Genomic DNA, 20,489 nt, shown 5'->3' on the forward strand with positions numbered 1-20,489 from the left:
ATGGTGTACCCTTGTCTCCTGCCTAACAACCAAACTTGAGCGCTGGTGGCTGCACTGAACATGGGGACACCATTAGTGAGCAGAATGCTGATAGCTAACAACACCACTATTCTTCTTCCTGCCAAAACTGTGTTGCAGTGGTCATTACTTAACATTGGTGCTGGACAATTATCCATACACAGGCTGATGCTACTCCAGCAGCAGCAGAGCTGATTAGAGTAATATACAAGCTGCAAGACCAAGAGAGGGCTTAGTATGCATAGACAGTATATTGGCATTGTCCCAGGAGAGTCAGTGGTTTCCATTGGTGTCTGTTGCTGCATGCCAGGGGTTGATGCAGTTCATGTGGTTCTCTATCATCTCTTTACAGTAAAAACAAACACTGAACAGGTAGGTCATTGACATGTAAAGCCACATTCACCATACCCACTAACATTGTTGAGGGTGGTATGGCCCAATGTGGCCTCCCTTGCAGACGTGATGGTCATCACCATGGTATAGCCTGCCATTCATGCTCACAAAGCTCACCAGCATGTGATAGCCACTGTTGATGTCAGTCACATTCCTTGGAGTGTGCACACCCCTGTGTATGGGGATGTATGGGGCAGTGCCATTACCTACTTAGGGCCCCCAGGCCTATCACAGACACATGCATACAGAGGTTGCACCCACACACTCACAGTGACCAGTATCCCCATAGGAAGCACTGTCCTTTCCCCACATAGTCGCCCAAGCACACTACAATAGTCAGGCCATCTCTCTCTGTCACACATATACACATTATTATCCCACCAGCATTTTGCTAATTGCCAAACACTGTCATTGTGGCCTTCCTCACCTGTGTGTATATTAACAGTTGTGTTCTGCTGTCAGTGCTGTGTTACCTGGGAAGCTTATATCTGATGCATAGCTTGGACAGTCCATATGCAGTACACCATAGCCTGGTTACAGCATTGCTTGCATCACTGTTAATGTTTGTTATATCTAATCTTGCTTATAGTTGTGAACCAGATGCTGCTTCTTGGCCAGTTTCATAACGTACTGTGTCCATCTCCACCTCGTGTGGTCATCTTCTGTAGCTGGATCCTCCGAACAACTCCTCTACTGCTGACTTTGGTACATCCTGTCCTGCAGTGGCAGCATCTTGCTCTTTGTGCACCAACATGTTGTGTAACATGACACAAAATATCTTGCTACAGGTTTCTGGAGCATACTGCAGCATGCCACCCAAGGCATCCAAGCAGGAAGTTCAGGCCTTCATCAGTCCAAACATGTTTGATGATGGTGCAGGTTTGTGACAGTGTGGAGTTGTATGTATTCTCTGCCATGGACTGTGGGTTGAGTATCAGTGTTATGAGCCGTGGCTCCAAGGCATATCTGGCATTATCAGTGAGATGTCCCTGAAGGTGGTCCCCACACACAAATCATTGTTACGAGTCACACGTGTCAGGTGTGTAAATTGTGGGCACTGTTTGGTTGGTGCACTGAAACGTTGTAAATTATACCCCTGTACATTGCAGGCCACCTGGCAGTTGATGGAGTGAAATCCTTTATGGTTGCTATATCATTGTTCCTGTGTCCCAGCTGGGACCTTGATGGGGATGTGGGTGCAGTCACTAGCATTTCTCCTTTGCAGTATGTGGAAACATCTGTTCCGCCAAGTGATATTAAGGAACTGGTATAGTATCTGTGAGGTAGATGCTTGGGGATACACCCACCGTGTCCCAGGTTAGTCACTGAGCAGTCCCTGTAGGAAGGATTGTCAGTGCTACACATACCTTTGTATCTGTATAAATTGAAATTCTAGGCATTCATCATGCCTGCATGTGAGGGTGGCAAATTTGTATCAAATTCCGTATGATTTTTTTTGCCCTCATGGTAGTGGTCCACTACGTATTTGTCTTGGGGGTGATGGTATGTTAAGTGCAGTCACATTCTTGATGACATACAGGGTAATGACATGCACAATTGTGGCTTCTGGCTGCAAGGCCAGCCTCTAACATGTATATTTCAGCTGTCCCTGCTACTACTCTAACATCATAGCATGGCGTTTGTCACTGTTCACTAGGAGAATTATGGAGTTCAGCTGCACTGGCATTTATCACACTTTATGTTTACAGTCATTTGTATAACGTGGCATCCAAAATATTTCACATTCTTGCACTACCACACCACCCATGTCCTGAATTAGTTCCACTTTGTGCACCACCATTTTTCACACAATTTTGCCTTATGCATTGTACTTTGTTTCTAAACCATGGCCATTATGTTATGCAGGTAATCCTAATACTGTACATGTGAAACTTATTCAGATCTTGTATTAATGCATTAGGCATTTTCCCTTCCATTTCTTTATGTGAAGATGTGGCCCCAGTGGTCCCAGTTTGTTTATTTATCTGTGTGTTTGTTAAACAGCCTGGAGGTTAGTGTTAACAGAGAGGATATAGAGGAGGTTATATAGTGCAGTAAAGAAAATGCAAACAGTAGTATAAAGTTTTTAATAGAAACACTGAAAATGAACACTTGAAAGAATCCAGTAGTTGCTTAATGCTGTGAAGAAAATACAAATAAAGATGTAGTCTTAAAAAGAAAACAATGAATTTAAACCACACCGCTGAAAAAGTAGATCTGTTTTTATATACATATTTATAAAGATAATGAATTGGCTAGAGGAAGGATTAATTGCATTTTGGTTAGGCATTTGCAAGACAATTAAAAAGTAACCCCCTCACCAATAAGTTTGTGTAATATAGAGTTAGAAGAGTAAAGCATACTGTTAAGAAAAAGTAAGGTTAAGAAAAGTGTTAATACCAAAACATTTTTGTTTTAGTTTATGTTGGTTTATGGTTGAAGCAGGTACAAGTGGCTTTCCTTTTGAGGAAATGTTAATTGTTTTCTTTTCTTTTCTCTGAATTTCTTGCAGATGGATACTTTGCAGAGTCTGGAAAATACAGGCAGCCATAATTTAAGAGCCAGGACAGAGAATACTTGGTTAGTGCAGGTAACCAAGTTGTAAGGTGTGGCTAGTACTGTAAATGAAAGTTGTTAAAATGATGGCTGCCCTATGACTAAAGGTGGGAGTGGAGTCGCAAATGGTTTTATAACCAAAGAAAAGGAGTTTTCAGGCATTTTTCCTTTTTGCTAGGTAACTGCTCATTGCTTATATGCAATAAGATTTTGACCGGCCAGGCTACCTCCTTTCATTTGGGTTATTGCAAATAAGATGTCTGTAACATTAAATTTGCCTGTGAGCCTGGTGTTAGACTATGTATTCAAATCTAGCAGTTGACACAAAGGGTTAAGGCTGTGATCTGTAGTTCCATGGTACAGTGGTTTGATTCCCTCAGCCCTGATTTGTCTACTGTGTGATTTTCAGCAAGTCTGTTAAGCAGACATTGTTCCTGGGTTTCTCCTGAAAAGGGATTGTGTCCAGTGGGCCCAACTGATTAACAAATGGGTTATTATTATTACTTTCTGCATTGGTATACATTCTTCAGATAATACCCGAAATCTTAAGTGCGATTATCCCTAGTTTCTCGAAAGGTGGTAGTATGCAGCTTACAGTGTCTTGCTGGAATGCACTTTGTCAGTTTCTGTATGTGAGATTCACATTACTTATGCTATTTTGCAGACTTGCTCAGGATTTAAGATCATCTGCCCTGGCTTTTCAAGAGCTGACACTCCACAAGCTTGCTAGATGTGTTTTATTTGTGCATTGTACAACCGCTGGAGTTTCTTTTTCAAACTATATAATCCAAACACAAAAAAGGATGAAACCAAAGCCTGATCCAGCCTAGCACAAACGTAAAAACTATGGACTCTGCATTTAAACGGATCGCTGGATCGTGCTTTGGTTTTACCCTTCTTTTGTGTGTGAATTGTATTGTATGGACTTTTGGGCAAGCCATTTATCCTAGGAGAAGCCATGTTTTTTGTGTTTTTGTTAATATTTTCTTTTTCAAACTAGCCTTTGATGGCATTGAACTGAGTTCTGATGATATGATTTGAAACTTCAGTTGAAATCGAGAGGAGCGACATTGCATATAGGGATGGCAAGTCTTTCTAGTTGTTTGAGGTTGCGTAAACATCTTATGTGAGATAATCTTGAGATATCGCATATATGGGTAAACTAGTCTGAAATAATAAAATGACAAAATGTCTCTGATATATCCAGCTCTTAATTCACACATGTATAAAGCTATGGTACAGCCTTCCATGGAGATTAAAAATTACTATACATTTTTATCAGCGAAAGGACTCCTTTCATGGGGTTTTCTGCAGTGTCATCCGATATGCTTTGTTGAATATGGGTTATTCCATTTTTCCCCTGCAGGTGGTGTGTGTGTGTGTGTGTGTGTATCTCCTGATAGGATGGTACCCCATTCAGGATTAGATACTCTGACTTGTGCTCAGTGTGTGCCAGGTTAGCTTTGGCTCTCCTGCGCCTTAATATATGAAGTGGCTAATCACAAAATGAAAAAAACAGTGTTGAACTACAAACAAAATTGAACCAGAATTCAGTAGTGACTATTTCAAAGCTAATACATTATATCTTTCTATTACAGCACTGAACAGAAACATAAAAAGGCTACATTTCCTAAGATCTATACAAAGACAGGAGACAAAGGTTTGTATTCATGTTGAAATATTTATCGTATTTTTAAGCATTTTGTTTTGCTTTTATTGACTTTTAAAGCAATTAAGAAACCAGTGTGATTTAAGTTGCAATTCATTGGTGAGTTCTAGGCAATCAGTTTGCATACTATCACATGCCTAACCAAGAAATAATATTCGGGAGTTCCCTCCAGCTTCCAGGAAAGCAAAGTAAAATAGTCCAGGGAAGATTTGAGGCTGCTCATCCAGCCACCTAGGTTTAAACTGAAGGTAGCAAGGGTTGTTACTCTGCTTGACATGTAGTAGAAGTTTGTTCTAGAGGTGAGGGATACATTGGGTTATGACCTTGTTATGCCAAAATGTCAAATCTGTTGAAAGTTTAGCTCCTTCATGTGTTTGTGGTGGGTGTTCTACAAGCACTGGTCTCAAAGCCAGGGACTTAAGCATGCTGTAGCTATGGTAGGCTGATGCTCACCTCATTCTGTAACTCAAAAATGAGTTCAGGCAAGCAGCTAGTGAGGGGGTGTACATTTCGTCAACAGTCTGAAGGGGCTTTAGGTTTAGGGAGTGTGTCACTCTTCTTATATGCATTAAAAAGACGTTGAGGCTTGGGTGTTCATTTAAGTAGTTTCTTGTATACAAATGCATCAGGATGGATGGTGAGAACATTAAACTTAAACTATCTAACTGACTATGTACTTCCATGCTCACACTCTGGCTGCTCATTCAAAATGGCACTGTTGCTTGCATGTGCTGAGTTCTTGCATGCATGTGCTGACTCACTGGAAAGCTTCTTAAAGGTGTGTCACACACTCTGGTCTACAGAGTGGGAAGGTGATTTTAAGTTTAGGGAGAAGGAAGGGAGTTTTCTGGTAAGGGGAAGAGAGGGGAGTCCTGGGATTGAGGAGCTGAGGGTAGGTTTCTGGAAAAGGAGGGAGGTTTTAGGCTTGGGGAGCAAGAAGGCTGTTTCAGGACTGGAGTTAGGATATGGGTAAAGCTAGACATTTTTCATAGGATAGGGAGGTCTAAATAGTTGCACAAGATCGAGTTAGTGGGACTTGAACCACTTACTTTCCTTTTTGAGCAAGTAGCATACAAGCAGTTGTGAGGAGCCATATATCCTGAGAAGGAATAATTCAACGAGGGTCAAATCTTTCATGTCTCAAAATTCTACAAGCAAAATTTCAGGGTTTAGTTTTTAAAATAGTTATTTTATTACTTTGTTTCATCACAAAATCTTTGTGATTTAATATTCTGAGAAATATGTTAATAGCCGTTTAGTTGTCTATGTTTAGATTTCCTTCACTCTATTATATATATCATTATAATGCCACTTGTATTGATATTGCTGGATAATGTTGTGGCAATGGAGCATTTTTTAAACTGAAAGCTGGTAGACTGTTAGGATGCATAAATATTATTGTACACTTTTTTTCACAGTACCAGCCTTGTACTCAAGATCAGATTTCCACTTTTGTAACAGTATTTTCATATTAGCTGCAAATTACTGACGGTTTACAGTTAGTGTTTTAATAAGAATTGTTATACCTTCAAAACAGTTTTATATAATTGTTACATTTTACTAACCATGCCAGCACAGTGTATAATCAAGAGCAGGTCTTGCCATCCCCTCCTTGGAAAAATTACATCTGTCCAAGATCAGCTGATAGTTCATTTCCCACTCAGTCTTGGTTTCTGATGTGCGGCATTTGTGATGTTGAGGACAAACCACCCTTGCAAATCTACATCAGCAGGATCTTTCCTACAGATAATGAAACATCAAGTTGTTGCCTTTCCAAAAGCTGTGCTGTTAGCATGTATGCTTTAGCTGCATTTAAGGATGTGGCTTAAATGCCAGTATTAAAAAATGCACTTCCACAAAGCTTTGCTAAGATAACTGTTCATTTCCTATATAAACCCTATGTAGTGCAGTTCCTCTTTTTCCAGAAAGGGGGTGGTGAAAATATTGCATTTCTCACTTCAGATTTAATGTCTTTTTGTTTGTTATTGTCACATTTTGCCCCTGCAGGTCATCAGCCCATTGACTCATTCATTGCCAATCACCAGTACGTGGGTCAATTGGGAGAGGCCTTCATTAAGGTATCCATCAGGTGATTCATATGCTTTTTCTACTTTTTCCCCCTAAAATCCCTGCACACACTTTTTTAACACCAGGCTAGGGGTGTGAATTGGGCTGCTGGTGAAGTATGTTCAGTCTTGTTTTCACAATATTTCCTTCATGCAATCCTGCACACCAACCCTGAATCATGGCAGGTGGATTCCCAGTCTCTGCCAGGGAAATTGCACATGCCAGATTGCCCACAAATGCACTCAACCTTTCCCAGCCCACCTGGACAGGTGAATTAGCCATGCCCCTTTTTACCTCCCTCTCCCTGTCAGGGCTGCTAATCAAACCACAATAACCTAAGTAACAGTCATGGCTGCAGCCATCTGTGCCACAGGTCCAGGCTTAGATTTCATGACCGTATTTAGGCTGCTTAAATTACCCCACAGTAAAAGCAATTTTAGACCAGAAAAAATACAATATTGTGGTAGAAACATCTGATGTAGGCAGTTTTCATACAACCTTAATTTCTTTGCCATCTTTAAAATGTCGGAAGACTGCTAAAACACAGCAAAGATTGATGGTGGTATACACTAGGAGTATGAATTTAGCTCTCGGGATCACATACAAGAGTGGCCAGCATGCAGCTCAGGTAGACTTCCTCTGAGTAAGGAAAGGCTAGTGGGGTAGAATCAACAATTGTAAAGTCATCTCCAGTGAGGCATTTGACTAACAGCATAAACTACTGATTATCACAATCAACTGCAAGCAGTGGTCAGAGAGGCCTCTATGGTCAACAGAGACGAGGCTGAAGACCTGGAAGTTGACTGGATAGAAAACATAACAGTTCAAGAAATTATGCAGGACTGTAGCACCGCAAGAAGAAGAGGAAATAGATGGAGCTGAAGAAGAATAGCAATGCATAAAGACAGCACGTGGTGTGAGGACTACAAAACAGGAATACAGCCAAGCCAGGTATGGAAATAAGTAATTTAAGGAAATCTGGTGAAATGCACACATCCAAGTAGTCATCAAAAGAAAGGAGGAGTGCAGGAAAAAGTGGGAGACAGAAAAGATGGACCAGGCTAGGAAAGAATAGTGGTTGGCTAACAAGAGAGGCTAAGAGAGAAGTTGCAGTAGCAAAGAACAAGGCATTATATGCATTCTACCAGCTTATGGAAAGTATCTCAGTAGTTGGCACAAATAAACTATATCTGGTTGCAAGGCAAAGACAGAAAGATGAAGAAGATGGTCAAGACACCCTTCATAAGGGATGTCAGCAACAACCTGCTCACCAGTCCACAGGACATCAATAGCAGATGGAAGGAGTACTTTTAACAGTTTCTTAATGAAGACAACCCCACAGAAGCTGTACTTACCCAGAAACAGCCAATGATGAAACGAGAAGGAGCCCTTCCTAGAAGAAGTAAGAACAGCACTAAGGAAAATGAAGTCAGGGAAAGTAGCAGGCTCAGATGAGATCACAACAGATGGTTATTTATTGCTTTTGGAAGGTCCAACTTGGCACAAGTCCTGTTTTCAGCGGAGGCCTGGGGAGAAATGCTCCATTTTACAGAATGATTAAAAGGCAGTTTTACAAGATTTATATAATAAATCTACATACATATATACATACGTAGACTAGTAATGATATGACTGTTAATCAAAAAATAATAAATGTACGTACATAGAAGAGTAAATGAACATACATAGAATTGTAATGATATGACAGTTAATAAAAACATGACAGTTAATGCAAGAATACAGTAAAATATTAGTTAAAATCAAGTTTATTTGGGTATATTTACTTTCAAATGGAATCAGCCATAAATAAATATTGAGCAGGAAACAGTGAAGTAATTATAGGATGAAGATGGTTATGTATTAAGAAGGAGTATTGATGAGGTCCAGGAAATAGAGGTGGTAGTGAAGAGGGTTAAATAAATAGTCAGATAGTTTAGAGGTTGTAAAAAAGTAGCTGTATTATGACTAGTTATGTAAAAGTGTGGTGACTGTAAAGGTTTGGAGAAACATCAAATGTACAGAGCTGGCAACTGAGTAGATAGGACTTTAGCTGAGTTTTAAATGATTGTCTAATTGCTAGTGGGATAGAGTTTCTACTCAGTGTTATGGATTTGTGGAACTTAGATAATGTGGAAGTTCCAGCTGTTATAATTCCCTTAGGCTGCACAGTGGTGGGGTCTGTTTGGAAGGTTGGCAGTTAAATGTGCCATTTTGTAGTTACATTGCTCAAATTTGTTTAGCAAGCTCACTAGGATGTTAAGGATGGATACAGAATACTTTAGATTGGCAAGAGGAGAGAAGAGGCAATGTGTTTTCTTAAAGTGTCTGAGATGAAGGGTTAAGCTGTCTAGAAAGAATGTAGTTTCTGGAGTAATTTTTTCTCTGTTTTGGATGTGCATGTGTCATATTTTAGGTTCTCATCTACACAAATGACTATCGATTTAGTATTTGTGACAAACTCAGTTTTTGTTTTGTTGGATGAAGTAACTGAGATGTACGTTTTGTTGATTGTAAGCTGTTTGGTAGTAAATAGGATTAGTTTGGATTACTTAGGTTCAGGAATAGTTGAGCAGATGTCGTCCAGGTTTCAAATGAGGAAAAGGACTCATGGATAAGTTCTTGTAGTTTGTTGATTGCTACGCTACACAGATAACTATGGCCTTATCTGCATACTGTACAAGGGATGTAGTTTTGTAAGCTTTATGTAGGTCATTGATGAAGATGTTAGAGAATGGGTCCCAAGATTGATTATTGTGGTACAGCAGCTGGGATGGGGAGGAAGGATGAGATGTCTTTTGTCCACTTGTCAGCTTGAGCTCTATTTTGGAGGTAGCTACAAAACCATGACATAACAATGGTGTCAAGTCCTTTCTGATGAAGTTTGTGTTGGAAAATAGAATAAGAGGCTCTGTCAAAGGCCTTGGATATGTCAAGGAAGAGGGTAGACATTAGGCTTCCATCATTCCTATTTATGTTTATTATATTGGTGAAACTAAGTAAAGCAATAGAGGTACTGTGGTGGGGGCTGAAGCTATGCGAGATGAAGAGAGGAGGTTATTTTGTGTGAGGTGAGACAAAGAGTTGTGACCAGATGCATTTTTCAAGTTTTTTAATAGGGGGAAAGGATGTCAATGTGCCTGTAGTTTGAGAGCTCCTTTATGGAGGGGAAGAATGTATCATTTTTTTTCCAGAGGGTAGGAACATACACTTCTCTGATGTAGTGATTTGTTAGCATTGAGATTGGGTAGCCTATTGCTTCTGCAGCCATCGTAAGGTGTTCACTAAGGTAGGTTGTTGGGGCTAAGGCAGTGGGTTTCAGTTTAAGTAATATTTTTTTATGTAAGTAGTGGGGACTGATAGGAAGGAGAGGTTATGAAGAGGAATGCTTGGTGGTGCTGTTGTGTGGTTGTTGGTATTAGGGTAATTTTGAAGTAGTGATGAGACTGACTAAATGAAAGTTGAAATGAACAGCACAGTTGATAGAGATGTTAGTGTTTAAGTTGTTGTTGTTGTCTTTCGGCTTTTCCCGGTTAGGGGTTGCCACAGCGGAACTCCGGTCCGCTAATGAGTGGCAGTAGATTTTTTCACGAATGCCGAGGTGTTGATGTTTAAGTGTAGGACTTAATTGAGTGGTGCGGAAAGGACTGAGCAGTGAGCGGCCAGGACTGAGCAGTGAGTTTATAGGGGACCAGAATGTTTTGGGATTTTTGTAGTTTTTGCAGGTCGGTGTAGTTTTTTTTTTTTATTATTTTATTTAACTTAATTTGAGTTTTAGTTTGAGTTCTTTGAAGAAGTTTTGGAGAATTATTAGTGTTTTACTGGATAGCCAGACATTGAGTCAACTAGGGGAAGGTTTGGCCCCATCTCTTTTTTTCTTTGTGAAGCAGATTCATTTAGGATGTTCAAGAAAGGGGAATTAAAAAGATCTACTGCATCATCTAGAGGAATGTGTTTTAGAGCATTCCAGGTATGTAGTTTTAGATGAGAGATAGCCTGACACATTTCAGGAAATATTCTTTTATGTGCTATGCTGAAGTGTATCTGCTTTTGTATATTAATTTGCTTTTTTATTACATGGGTAGGGAAATTATCACTTAGGGTGTCTAGAAGTGTACCTGAGGTAAAGATTTTAGGAGGCATAGAGGTAAGAATCCTGTCAGTTCATGTTAACAGGTGGGAGTGGTGATTAGCTGCAAGAGATCATAGAGATTTATTGATTGATTAGGCAAGTCGGAGGGGAGAGAGAGATGATATTAAAAATCATCCAGTATGTGTTTTTCTTGGGAGATGTTTGAGACACAGTAGAAGAAGTCCTGTGTGATAGAGGTATTATTACCGGGTTGCAAATAACATCCTGTGATTGATAATGTCTTCATATGAGAATTTCTACCTTAACAAATTGTGGAGGATTTAGTGGTGAAGGGGCAAGCTGCAGATAACGTCAGTATAATATTGCCAGTCCACTGGCCTTTTTATTTTGTCTGTCTGCTCATAGTATATTCTAGTTTGGGGGTAGAATTTCATTATCTTTTTTGTTTCTTTTTTACAGCTAGGTTTCAGTTAATGCTACTATATCTGGAGCATGTAATTTAAGCCAGGCATGGAACAGTGGTATTTTGTTGTAGATGCCTCTAAAGTTTATATGTGTAGTGTTAAGGGAAGAACAAGTTAGGTTATGTTGTATTGGAGGGGTGTGGTTATCACGAAAGGAGATACTGCCAGCCCAGCTGGCTGGAATTTTGTAAATAATTACATGTCATTTGTTAATATGGAAATGATTTATATAAGATGCTTGTGTTACAACTGTATTAGAACTGAACTGGTTTGTACAGACCTGCATTGAAGGGATGTTTTGTAAAGTATTTGTGTTTGAGATGCATCCACAGTGTGCCCTGATGGAGGAAAACAGAAATGTACATGCACTATTGTAACTGTCTAAATATATATGCAGAGGAGTTGGGGGGAAAAGAGAGAACTATACCTAGCAAACAGGGCATCACTGCAAAGGAAAGGGATACCCAGTGCTGCACATGGGTCTAAGGGAACCCATAGTGGGCAGCCTAAACCACCCCATCACAGTCTGCCAGTAACAGGGGAAGCCAGTAGATAAGGTACATGGCCAGGATCAAGGGTTAAATAGTTTCATAGGTTCACAGGTGTGTACTAGGCCAACGTCACTGGAGCCTTTACAAGCCTAGCCCATAGAAGTGCCCTGGTATCATGCCGCCGTTAGTTCCTGGTGCCTCTATCAAGTAGAACCACTGGAGTGATCCCCAGGGTGAACTTTCTATTTCCCATCCACTTATCAATATTTCTCTTGAAAAGGGCCAGTGAGGTGCTCTGCTTGACATGTATGGGAACTCTATTCCAGAGCATGGGCAGTCTCTGGGTTATGAACCTGTCTCTCCAGCATATTCTGTTGATTGTGGTAATGAGGTTGAGGTTCCTGGAATGTGTGGTGCGGAGGGATTGGGATTTCTTTAGGTGTAACATATTTCTAACAGGGCTGGGTCAGACATGTTTTAAATGTAAACAGTGGGGCCATGTAGCATATAGATATCCACGGAGGCAAGGTGGGGAACAAAAGGTGGGGGAGCCGGCAAGTTGGAATGACAGAATGCCAGCAATAAGTTGTCTGGAGACAACAAGGGTATCAAACTACCACAAGAGGTTATGTCCTATCTTAGTAGAGGGGGAACAGGCCACCGCTAAGAGAGACACAGCCTCTGACCAAACCATTGTGAAGCCTGCGGTGGTTAAGAGGAGCACTACTTGCTTGGGCAGTCTACTCCAGTCAGAGCTTTAGGAGGACCCCATTCCAAATACCTTTGGCTAGGGTTCACCTTGACTGGAAGGGTGGAAAAGGAAGCAAGCAAGTAGATGTGTTTGAGGATATCCCTGCAGATGTCCTGATAGGGAATGATTTTGATAATACAGTACCTTGTGTCCATGCAGTTACATGCAGTCAGTCTTGGAGACGAGCATGTGGGTCTGGTAGCTTGGGACCCAGACAGACTGCACACTTGAAGCCGGGACTGCTGAAGTGGTTATTTCAGGGATGGAGATGCCCTGTACAGTGAGACTGAAGGTGAGCCACAGCTGCTCGTGGGTACTTATGTTCCCTGGGACCGAGTGACTGCAAGGGCAGAGGTGAGTAGTAGTACCCAGTCTGACAGTGAGGCACCGCTGTCAAGAGGTTACCAGGACTTCTGTGGAAGGGGGGCTGGGAAGGGTTACAAAGACAGAGATGAGACCGGCTCAGCTCTCAGACTGTACATTACAAGGCTTGAGGTAGGTAGCCAGGGAGGCGCCTGATTATCAAGGAAAGGGGGAATCTGTATACTGGGACAAAAGGTTACTGTATAGAGAGTGGACACCTGAGGGAGGGCTAGAGGGTGAGAGAATACAGCTGTTGGTAGTGCCCAGAGCCTACCGTCTAGCACTTCTAGCCATAGCCCTTGATATTCCCTTTGCAGGTCATATGGGCATAAAGCATACCAAGAGACATATTATGGAGAACTTTTACTGGCCTGGGATTTCTAGGGATGTAACAAGGTACTGCAGAACCTCTAAGCAGTGCTAAAAGGTAGGCAAGGCAGAAGACAAGGTGAAAGCTCCTTTGATGCCTTTACCTGTGATTGAGGAGCCATTTCAGAGGGTATCTATGGATATTGTGGGACCTCTTGAGTACCCCAAGTTCCACTGGGAAGAAGTATGTCCTATTGGTAGTAGATTGTGCTACCAGATAACCTGAGGTGGTGCCCCTGTCCTGCATTGAGGCAGAAAATGTGGGAAATGCTTTTAGATATTTTCAGAAGGGTAGGTTTCTCAAAAGAAATACTGATTGACACAGCTGCCAATGTCACTTCAGACCTGCTGGCTTGTCTGCAGGCTGAAGCACCTAAGGACCACCCCCAAACTAATTGTCTTGTGGAGAGGTTAAACTGTACACTAAAGACCATGCTACAGGCATTTGCAGACCAGTTTAAGAGGAAGTGGGACAAATATATGTCCCATCTGTTGTGTGCTTCTAGAAAGGTGCCCGAGGAATCAGCAGGTTTCTCACCTTTTGAGTTGTTGTATGGGCATAGGGTGAAAGGACCTCTAGATTTGATTCACAATGAGTGGGAGGGTGAGTGTGAATCCCACAAGGAGTCTGTTGTGGCATATGTCCTAAACCTCAGGACAAGGCTCAGAGAGCTCATGGGCTTGGCCCAGGAGAATCTGGCAGAAGCCCAACAGCAGAAAAAGATCTGGTGTGACAGGAATGCACGAGCTAGGGAGTATGCTGTGGGGAAACAGGTTATGGTTCTCATTCCTGTCAGACATACTAAGCTGCAGGTTACTTGGGAGGGACCCTTCAAGGTGGTAAGGAAGGTCAGTGATGTGATCTACATGGTAGAACTGCTAGGCAGGAGGCAGGGGCACAAACTGTACCATGTTAACATGATGAAACCTTACCATGACAGAGAAGCCCTTCTGCTGAGGATTTGCAGTGGATGGCAGGAGTCGTCTGAGGGGGATCTGGTGACTGATCTCATTAAGGCTTGGACTGACATTTCAGTGAAAGGGGTAGCAATGTCTCAGCAGCTATCCTCTACCCATGTCTGAGAAATTCAAGCAGTGTTACAGTAATTTGGGGGCATGTTCCCTGGGAAACCAGGGTGTATCCACCTGGTACAGCACCATGGAGGTACAGGACCCCAAAGGCCTATCAAGCATGCCCCTTATAGGGTGCCTGAGAGAGTCAAACAGACTCGGAGGGAGGAGATACAGGAAATGTTAGAAATGGGGCTAATCCAGGAGTCCAGCAGTCCCTGGGCCTCCCCAGTGATGCTGGTGCCGAAGAAGGAGGCAGCACAAGGCTCTGTGTGGACTACAGGAAATTAAATAGTCACACAGTTTCACTCATGTTTACCCTATGCCTAGGACAGATGAAGGCCTAGAGCTGCTGGGTGTGGCTAAGTATCTTACCACTATTGATCTTACCAAGGGCTACTAGCAGGTGCCCTAGACTCCTAACACTAGAGAGAGGTCAACCTTTGTGACTCCTTTCAGCTTGTATGAGTTCATGAAGATGCCCTTTGAAATGAAATATGCCCCAGCAACATTCCAAATGCTGGTAGATTGTATCCTAGCAGGAGATTTTGCCCTTGCTTACCTGGATGATATTGCCATCTACAGCCTTTCCAAGCAAGAGCACCTTCAGCATATCAGGGAGGTGCTGGGCAGACTACAGAGGGCAGGGTTGACCGTTAAGCCCAGTAAGTGTCAGGTGGGTATGGCAGAGGTCTCCTACCTGGGACATAGAGTGGGGAGAGGTAAGATCAGGCCAAAACCTGTCAAAGTGGAAGCCATTCAGACATGGCCTGCCCCTGTTACAAAAAAGCAGGTGAGGGCATTCTTAGGGACAGCAGAGTACTTCAGAAAGTTTGTCCCCAATTACAGTACTATAGCTGCTTCCTTCACAGACCTGACTAGGAAAAACAGGCTATATAAAGTAGTGTGAACCCCAACATGTGAGCAGGCATTCCAGAAGCTCAAAGGGGCATTGGAAGGACCCCCTGTGTTAGCCAGTCCAGATTACAGCAACCAATTTGTTGTGCAGGTGGATGCTTCAAACCATGGGTTGGGGACTGTACTCAGCCAGGTTTCCTCAGAGGGAGAAGAGCACCCAGTGGTATATTTCAGCTGTAGGCTCCAACCCAGGGAGGAATGCTATGCATCTGTAGAAAAGAAATCTCTAGCCATTGTGTGGGCACTACAGAAACTTCAGCCTTATCTGTATGGAAGGAAATTCACTGTAGTTACAGACCACAATCCCTTAATATGGCTACTTTGAGCCAGCCAGCAAAATCCCAAGCTTCAAAGGTGGAGCCTAGGATTGCAGGCATATGATATGACAGTGCGGCACTACAGTAGGTTTAGCAATGTCAATGCAGATGGGCTCTCGAGTCAGGGAATGGGGTAATGTATTCCCAGATAGGCTCATGCCTCTCAAGCAATATTTCTCAAGGGTCACTTGAAAAACTAGCTTGAGTCTTTGAAGGGGGGAAGAAGTGTCACAAAAGGAGATACTGCCAGTCCAGCTAGCTGGAATTTTGTAAATAATTCTATGTCATTTGTGAAAACCGAAATTATTTATATAAAATGCTTGTGTTACAACTGTATTAGAGCTGTATGTCGTGTGTATATCAAACTGGTTTGTACAGATGTGTGTTGAAGGTATATTTGAGATGCATCCACAGTATGCCCTGCTAGAGGAAAACAGAAATCTACATGCACTACTGTAACTGTCTAAATGTATATATTTTTAACTGTGGAAACTGGAATACAGGAGGTTAACTTCAGTCCTGCAAATTTTAGGAGAATAGCTAAAATTAAATTACTTTATAGGCTACGGAATATAACATGGTATTTCAGTTTTCAGTGCAGCTAGAGACAGAGAGTCAGTGCTGAGAAGCTTTCTGTATTGTCTGTAAGGTGAACTAATTACTAGTTTTGAAATGTGAAGGAATGCAATTGTTTTATGACTTCCAGCATCTGCTAAAGATCTGAGGTCTATGTATTTTTACAGGTAGATGCTAAATGCTACCAGTTGCCATCAGTTGTTGTTTTGGGCCTGGGGACTAGAAGACAGATAACAAGAAGTGATGTCATTCTGCAAGCTAGCCCAGCAGTAATGTTTGAGATATTAATTTGAGAAGTGTCATAGTGAGACAGCATTTCTGTATTTTGTCTTGGACCTGACAACAACTAGAAGATCTACTCACCACATTTGCCTTGCTCTAATGAAGTAAGTTTGTAGGGAATAGTAATTCTCTTAGATATTGTCAGGAATATAGCAAAGCTTAGTTTAGGTATTTTTCTTTATTTATTTGAGACTGTTCTGCAATATTGTTTTAAATATATGCTGTGGTTTTGAAATCTGATGTCACTGTGAATATAGATTTAATACTGTCTTGTTCTTTTATTATTAATATATTTAAACCTTTCATTGTGACTGATCTGTGTAGAGATATTTAAGTTTTCAGAATACTTGCATATTTATTTAGTGGCACTTTGGCCACTCCTTATAGCCTTTTTCCTTGGTCAAACTGCCATTTGTATTAATATTAATATTACACAGTAAGATTGGACACCCTTTGTTAAGGGCCTTAAAGAAGCTGAGAAGGAGTGATTGGTGGCAGTAGAAACTACCTTGTATTGTGGCCAGAAGGGGGCATAGCTAGTAAATCTGTGCCAGCTTTTCCCAGGTATGTGTGTAAATCAAACGTCAGAGATTGCGTGTGTCAGCTACTTAGGCAGGGACACAAAGCACTGGTTGGAGAGAGAGGGTACTGGAGGATTTGGCTTAGTCACTCATCTGAGATCTCAACTCTATAGCTGTGCCAGTGGGGAGTCTTATTGGGGATCTGGAGAAAGAGTGAGAAACCAGCCCTGGACTGACTGTGGTCTCTGTGTGCTCTTAAAGGAAATTGCAGTTGATGCAGAGAGCTGGATCTGGAAATAATGTGTGTTTACTTGTCATCCTGAAACACACGAACCATCAGGATAGAAAAGTATTTTCTGATGTATCTGGTACCTCGGCTTACGCCTTCAGAGAATAAATTATTACATCAAGCAGCTTTCTTTATATATCTCATACCTAATACATTCAATTAATTATCCTTCAATGAGCAATCTATATTTAAAGTGCCCTTCATAAATTACACATTGCCCATGTTCAGCTATGCATAGTACATTTTATACAAAGTTACCAAGATGAATCCCACCTGCTTTTTGACATAAAGTGAGACACCAGCAACGTCATCATTAATAAAATGTAAGCATTCTCATCGTTACAAATAACAATGTCAGTTTACTTGTTGTAAACTAATTTAGTGTCTAATTCCATATTTAAACCTTTGGGATATAGTGTCCTGAAATTTATTATACATTTGGACTCCAGTATTAACAACTTGTTAATATCCACCTCCCTGTTATTGGATTTAGGTTTGGCCAACAGATTGAAAAAGAAAGTTTCTACTGGACCACTATGTGCCTGAATAAAATGTGTAGCTACTGGATTTTTTATCCTATTCCTCCTTATGTCACTCAAACGTTCTATGATTCTTTTCTTGACATCTCTTTTAGTCTGTCCGATGTATCATTTCATCTGTGAGCACCCACAGCCTACAATATAGACAATTCCACTAGATTCAAAAGTATATGCTATGTACTTGTCATCCTCCCAGTCTACATCCCCCACTGGTGCCAGTAGTGAGGATTGAGGCTCCTTGATTACTGGCCTAGTAGTGGGGCATCACAGTGGTTTGTGGGGATTGTAGAGTTAAAGGTTTGTGGGGATGTAGATGATCCAGGGTTTGGATGGGTGTCACCAGTGAGTTTTAGTTTGGGGGAGATATGTTGATTGTATGATAAGCGTTTCATTTTAATTTGATAAGTATGTTGGGTGAGATAGGACAGAAATGACTCATGTAGGTAATCATAGCAGTGTGTAGAGAAAGACATATCCCAGATGACTGGAGAATAAGCATACTAGTGCCACTGTTCAAGAACAAAGGAGACATTCACAACTGTAGGCAGTTTAGAGGTATCAAGCTCCTATCACACTGCATGAAAGTTCTAGAGAGGGTGACTGACAAAAGGATATGCAGAGTAGTAGAAAGTAAGTTAGGAGATGAGCAGTTCATATCTGGATTAGGATGCACCACAACTCACCCAACGTTTGCAGTGAGCAGATACTTGAGAAGAAGCTAGAGATAAGGAAAGAATCCAACTGGGCATTTCTAGACCAAGAGAAAGCATATGACAAGGTCCTAAAAAAGCTGATTCAGGCAGTCCTTTGGTGGTTCAAACCCCTAGAAACATTGGTAGAATTAGTGCAGGCTATGTACAAGGACGAACAGTATTTGGTCTTGCATAGGGGTTCCCATTGGGAGTGGGTGCGCATCAGGGTTCAGCTCTTGAGCCCACTGCTGTTCATATTAGTGATTTGACTACATTAGCAAACGGGTCAAAGGGGACAGATTAACAAAGTTGCTGCATGCAGACGATACAGGATTACAGGCAGACTCTGAACAAGAACTTCAACAAAGGATAGGGGAATGGAATGCAATACGGAAGGCACATGTGATGAAACTTGAGTACAGATAAGACAGTTGTAATGGCGCCAAACTGGGGAAATCACAAGTAGTTGAGAATAGAGATAGAAGGGAAATAGTGGAACAGGTTAACAGTTTCAGGTGTCTGGAAGGTGTGATTGAGGAGAAAAGAAGTCTGAATGAGGAGGTCAGACTAGAATCAGAGGGGCTGCAGCCAACTGGCAGAGTGTCAAGGGTAGTGTATGACAGAAGAATGTCAAAGAAGCTGAAAAATAAGGTATACAAAACAGTGGTGTGACCAATACTGCTGTGTGGTACAGAAACCTGGAAAGTAAAGTCAGAGCAGCTGAGGAGGCTAGAGCTGATAGAGATGAAGTGCCAGAGGTGGGTGGTAGGATGCACTCTGTGGGACAGATGAAGAAATGAGGACATAAGAGTGCATGCCAAAGTAGCTTCAATTGCAGTAAAGGTCAAAGAGAACAGATTATGGTGGTTTGGGCACATGTGCAGAAAAACAGAAAACAATCTGGTGAAGAAGATTTAGGACAGACAGGAACAAGGCAAGAGGAAATGAGGGCAATCCAGCAATGAGGTGGGATAGACTGTGTGAGAGAAGTCTTTCTACAGTTGAACATGTGTTGAACAAGGTAGGAGAGTGGCATTGAATACAGAGAGATGGTGATAATTGACATGCCATCCCAACCCCCTGTAGAAAATGGGGAAGTGATGAGGGTGTCTGTCTTACCCTTATGGATTGAACCAGTCACAAACCACTAGTTATTTCTTTGGGGAGTATATACCCCCAGAGCAACAGTAATGCTTCCTGTATTCTGCAAATATGTATTATCATTACACTTACTAGAAAATGATGTTATGAGCAATTTAGACTGCCAAATGACTGGCTAAGCTAGTTATTTAATTTTATATACAGTGTTGATATCGTATCTTAAAGCATTCAGCACTTTTGTTACAGTACACTTTCATTTAAACTGAGGCTTAGTTATAGGTATTATGAACAAGTGATATTCTTAAGACACGCAATTATCCATGCTGAATGTTGGCTTACACTGGAGTTGCACTCCCAGCAGTAGTTTACCCACACTAGGTAGTCGGGTTAATTTTCCAGTACTGATACCGCACTGCAGCTTAAGGGGGGTGCTACACTCTTGAGTGTACCATCTTTGAATGAGACCTTAAACTGAGGCCTCTTCTGCATGAATCGGTAGTAACTCAAGTAGATGTAAAACATCCTAATGCACTTGTATTAAAAAAAAGGTAAGATTCTTGGTGCTCTTGGCCAAAATTTTCCTAGTCATTCTGAATTAACCTCAGGTGTTCATAGGTTCATAGCTTGGTACTAGGCTATCAGCCCTAGGGCCTATACAAGCCTAGCCATAACAATTCCCTGGCTATTTCTTCCCACACTATTTACTTCCCTGGACCCCTATCTAGCAGGGCGTGATCCCCGGGGTGAATTTCCTTTCTCCCATCCAATAGAAGAGGGCCAAAGAGGCACTCTGCTTGACATGTATGGGCAGTCTATTCCAGAGTCTGGGGAGTCTCTGGGTCAGGAACCTATCCCTCCAGCATGTTTTGTTTATTGTGATGACAAGGTTTAGATCCCTGGAGTGTGTGGCTCTGAGGGATTGGGATTTCTTTAAGTGTAGCATGTCCAACAG

The 20,489-nt window shown here is 41.6% G+C and overlaps 1 protein-coding gene across 1 annotated transcript in view; it reads left to right on the forward strand.

Annotated features, from left to right (window-relative positions):
- Window positions 1-20,489, forward strand: part of MMAB (metabolism of cobalamin associated B) — a 379,881-nt gene that overhangs the window by 7,156 nt on the left and 352,236 nt on the right. Inside the window, exon 2 of the mRNA XM_044068508.1 lies at window positions 4,566-4,627. Within this exon, the coding sequence (XP_043924443.1) occupies window positions 4,566-4,627 (62 nt within the window). The remainder of the gene's footprint in view (window positions 1-4,565; window positions 4,628-20,489) is intronic.

Source organism: Protopterus annectens, chromosome 4.part0 (genome assembly GCF_019279795.1).
Source record: "Protopterus annectens isolate FY-2018-M chromosome 4.part0, PAN1.0, whole genome shotgun sequence".
Lineage (NCBI taxonomy): Eukaryota > Metazoa > Chordata > Ceratodontiformes > Protopteridae > Protopterus > Protopterus annectens.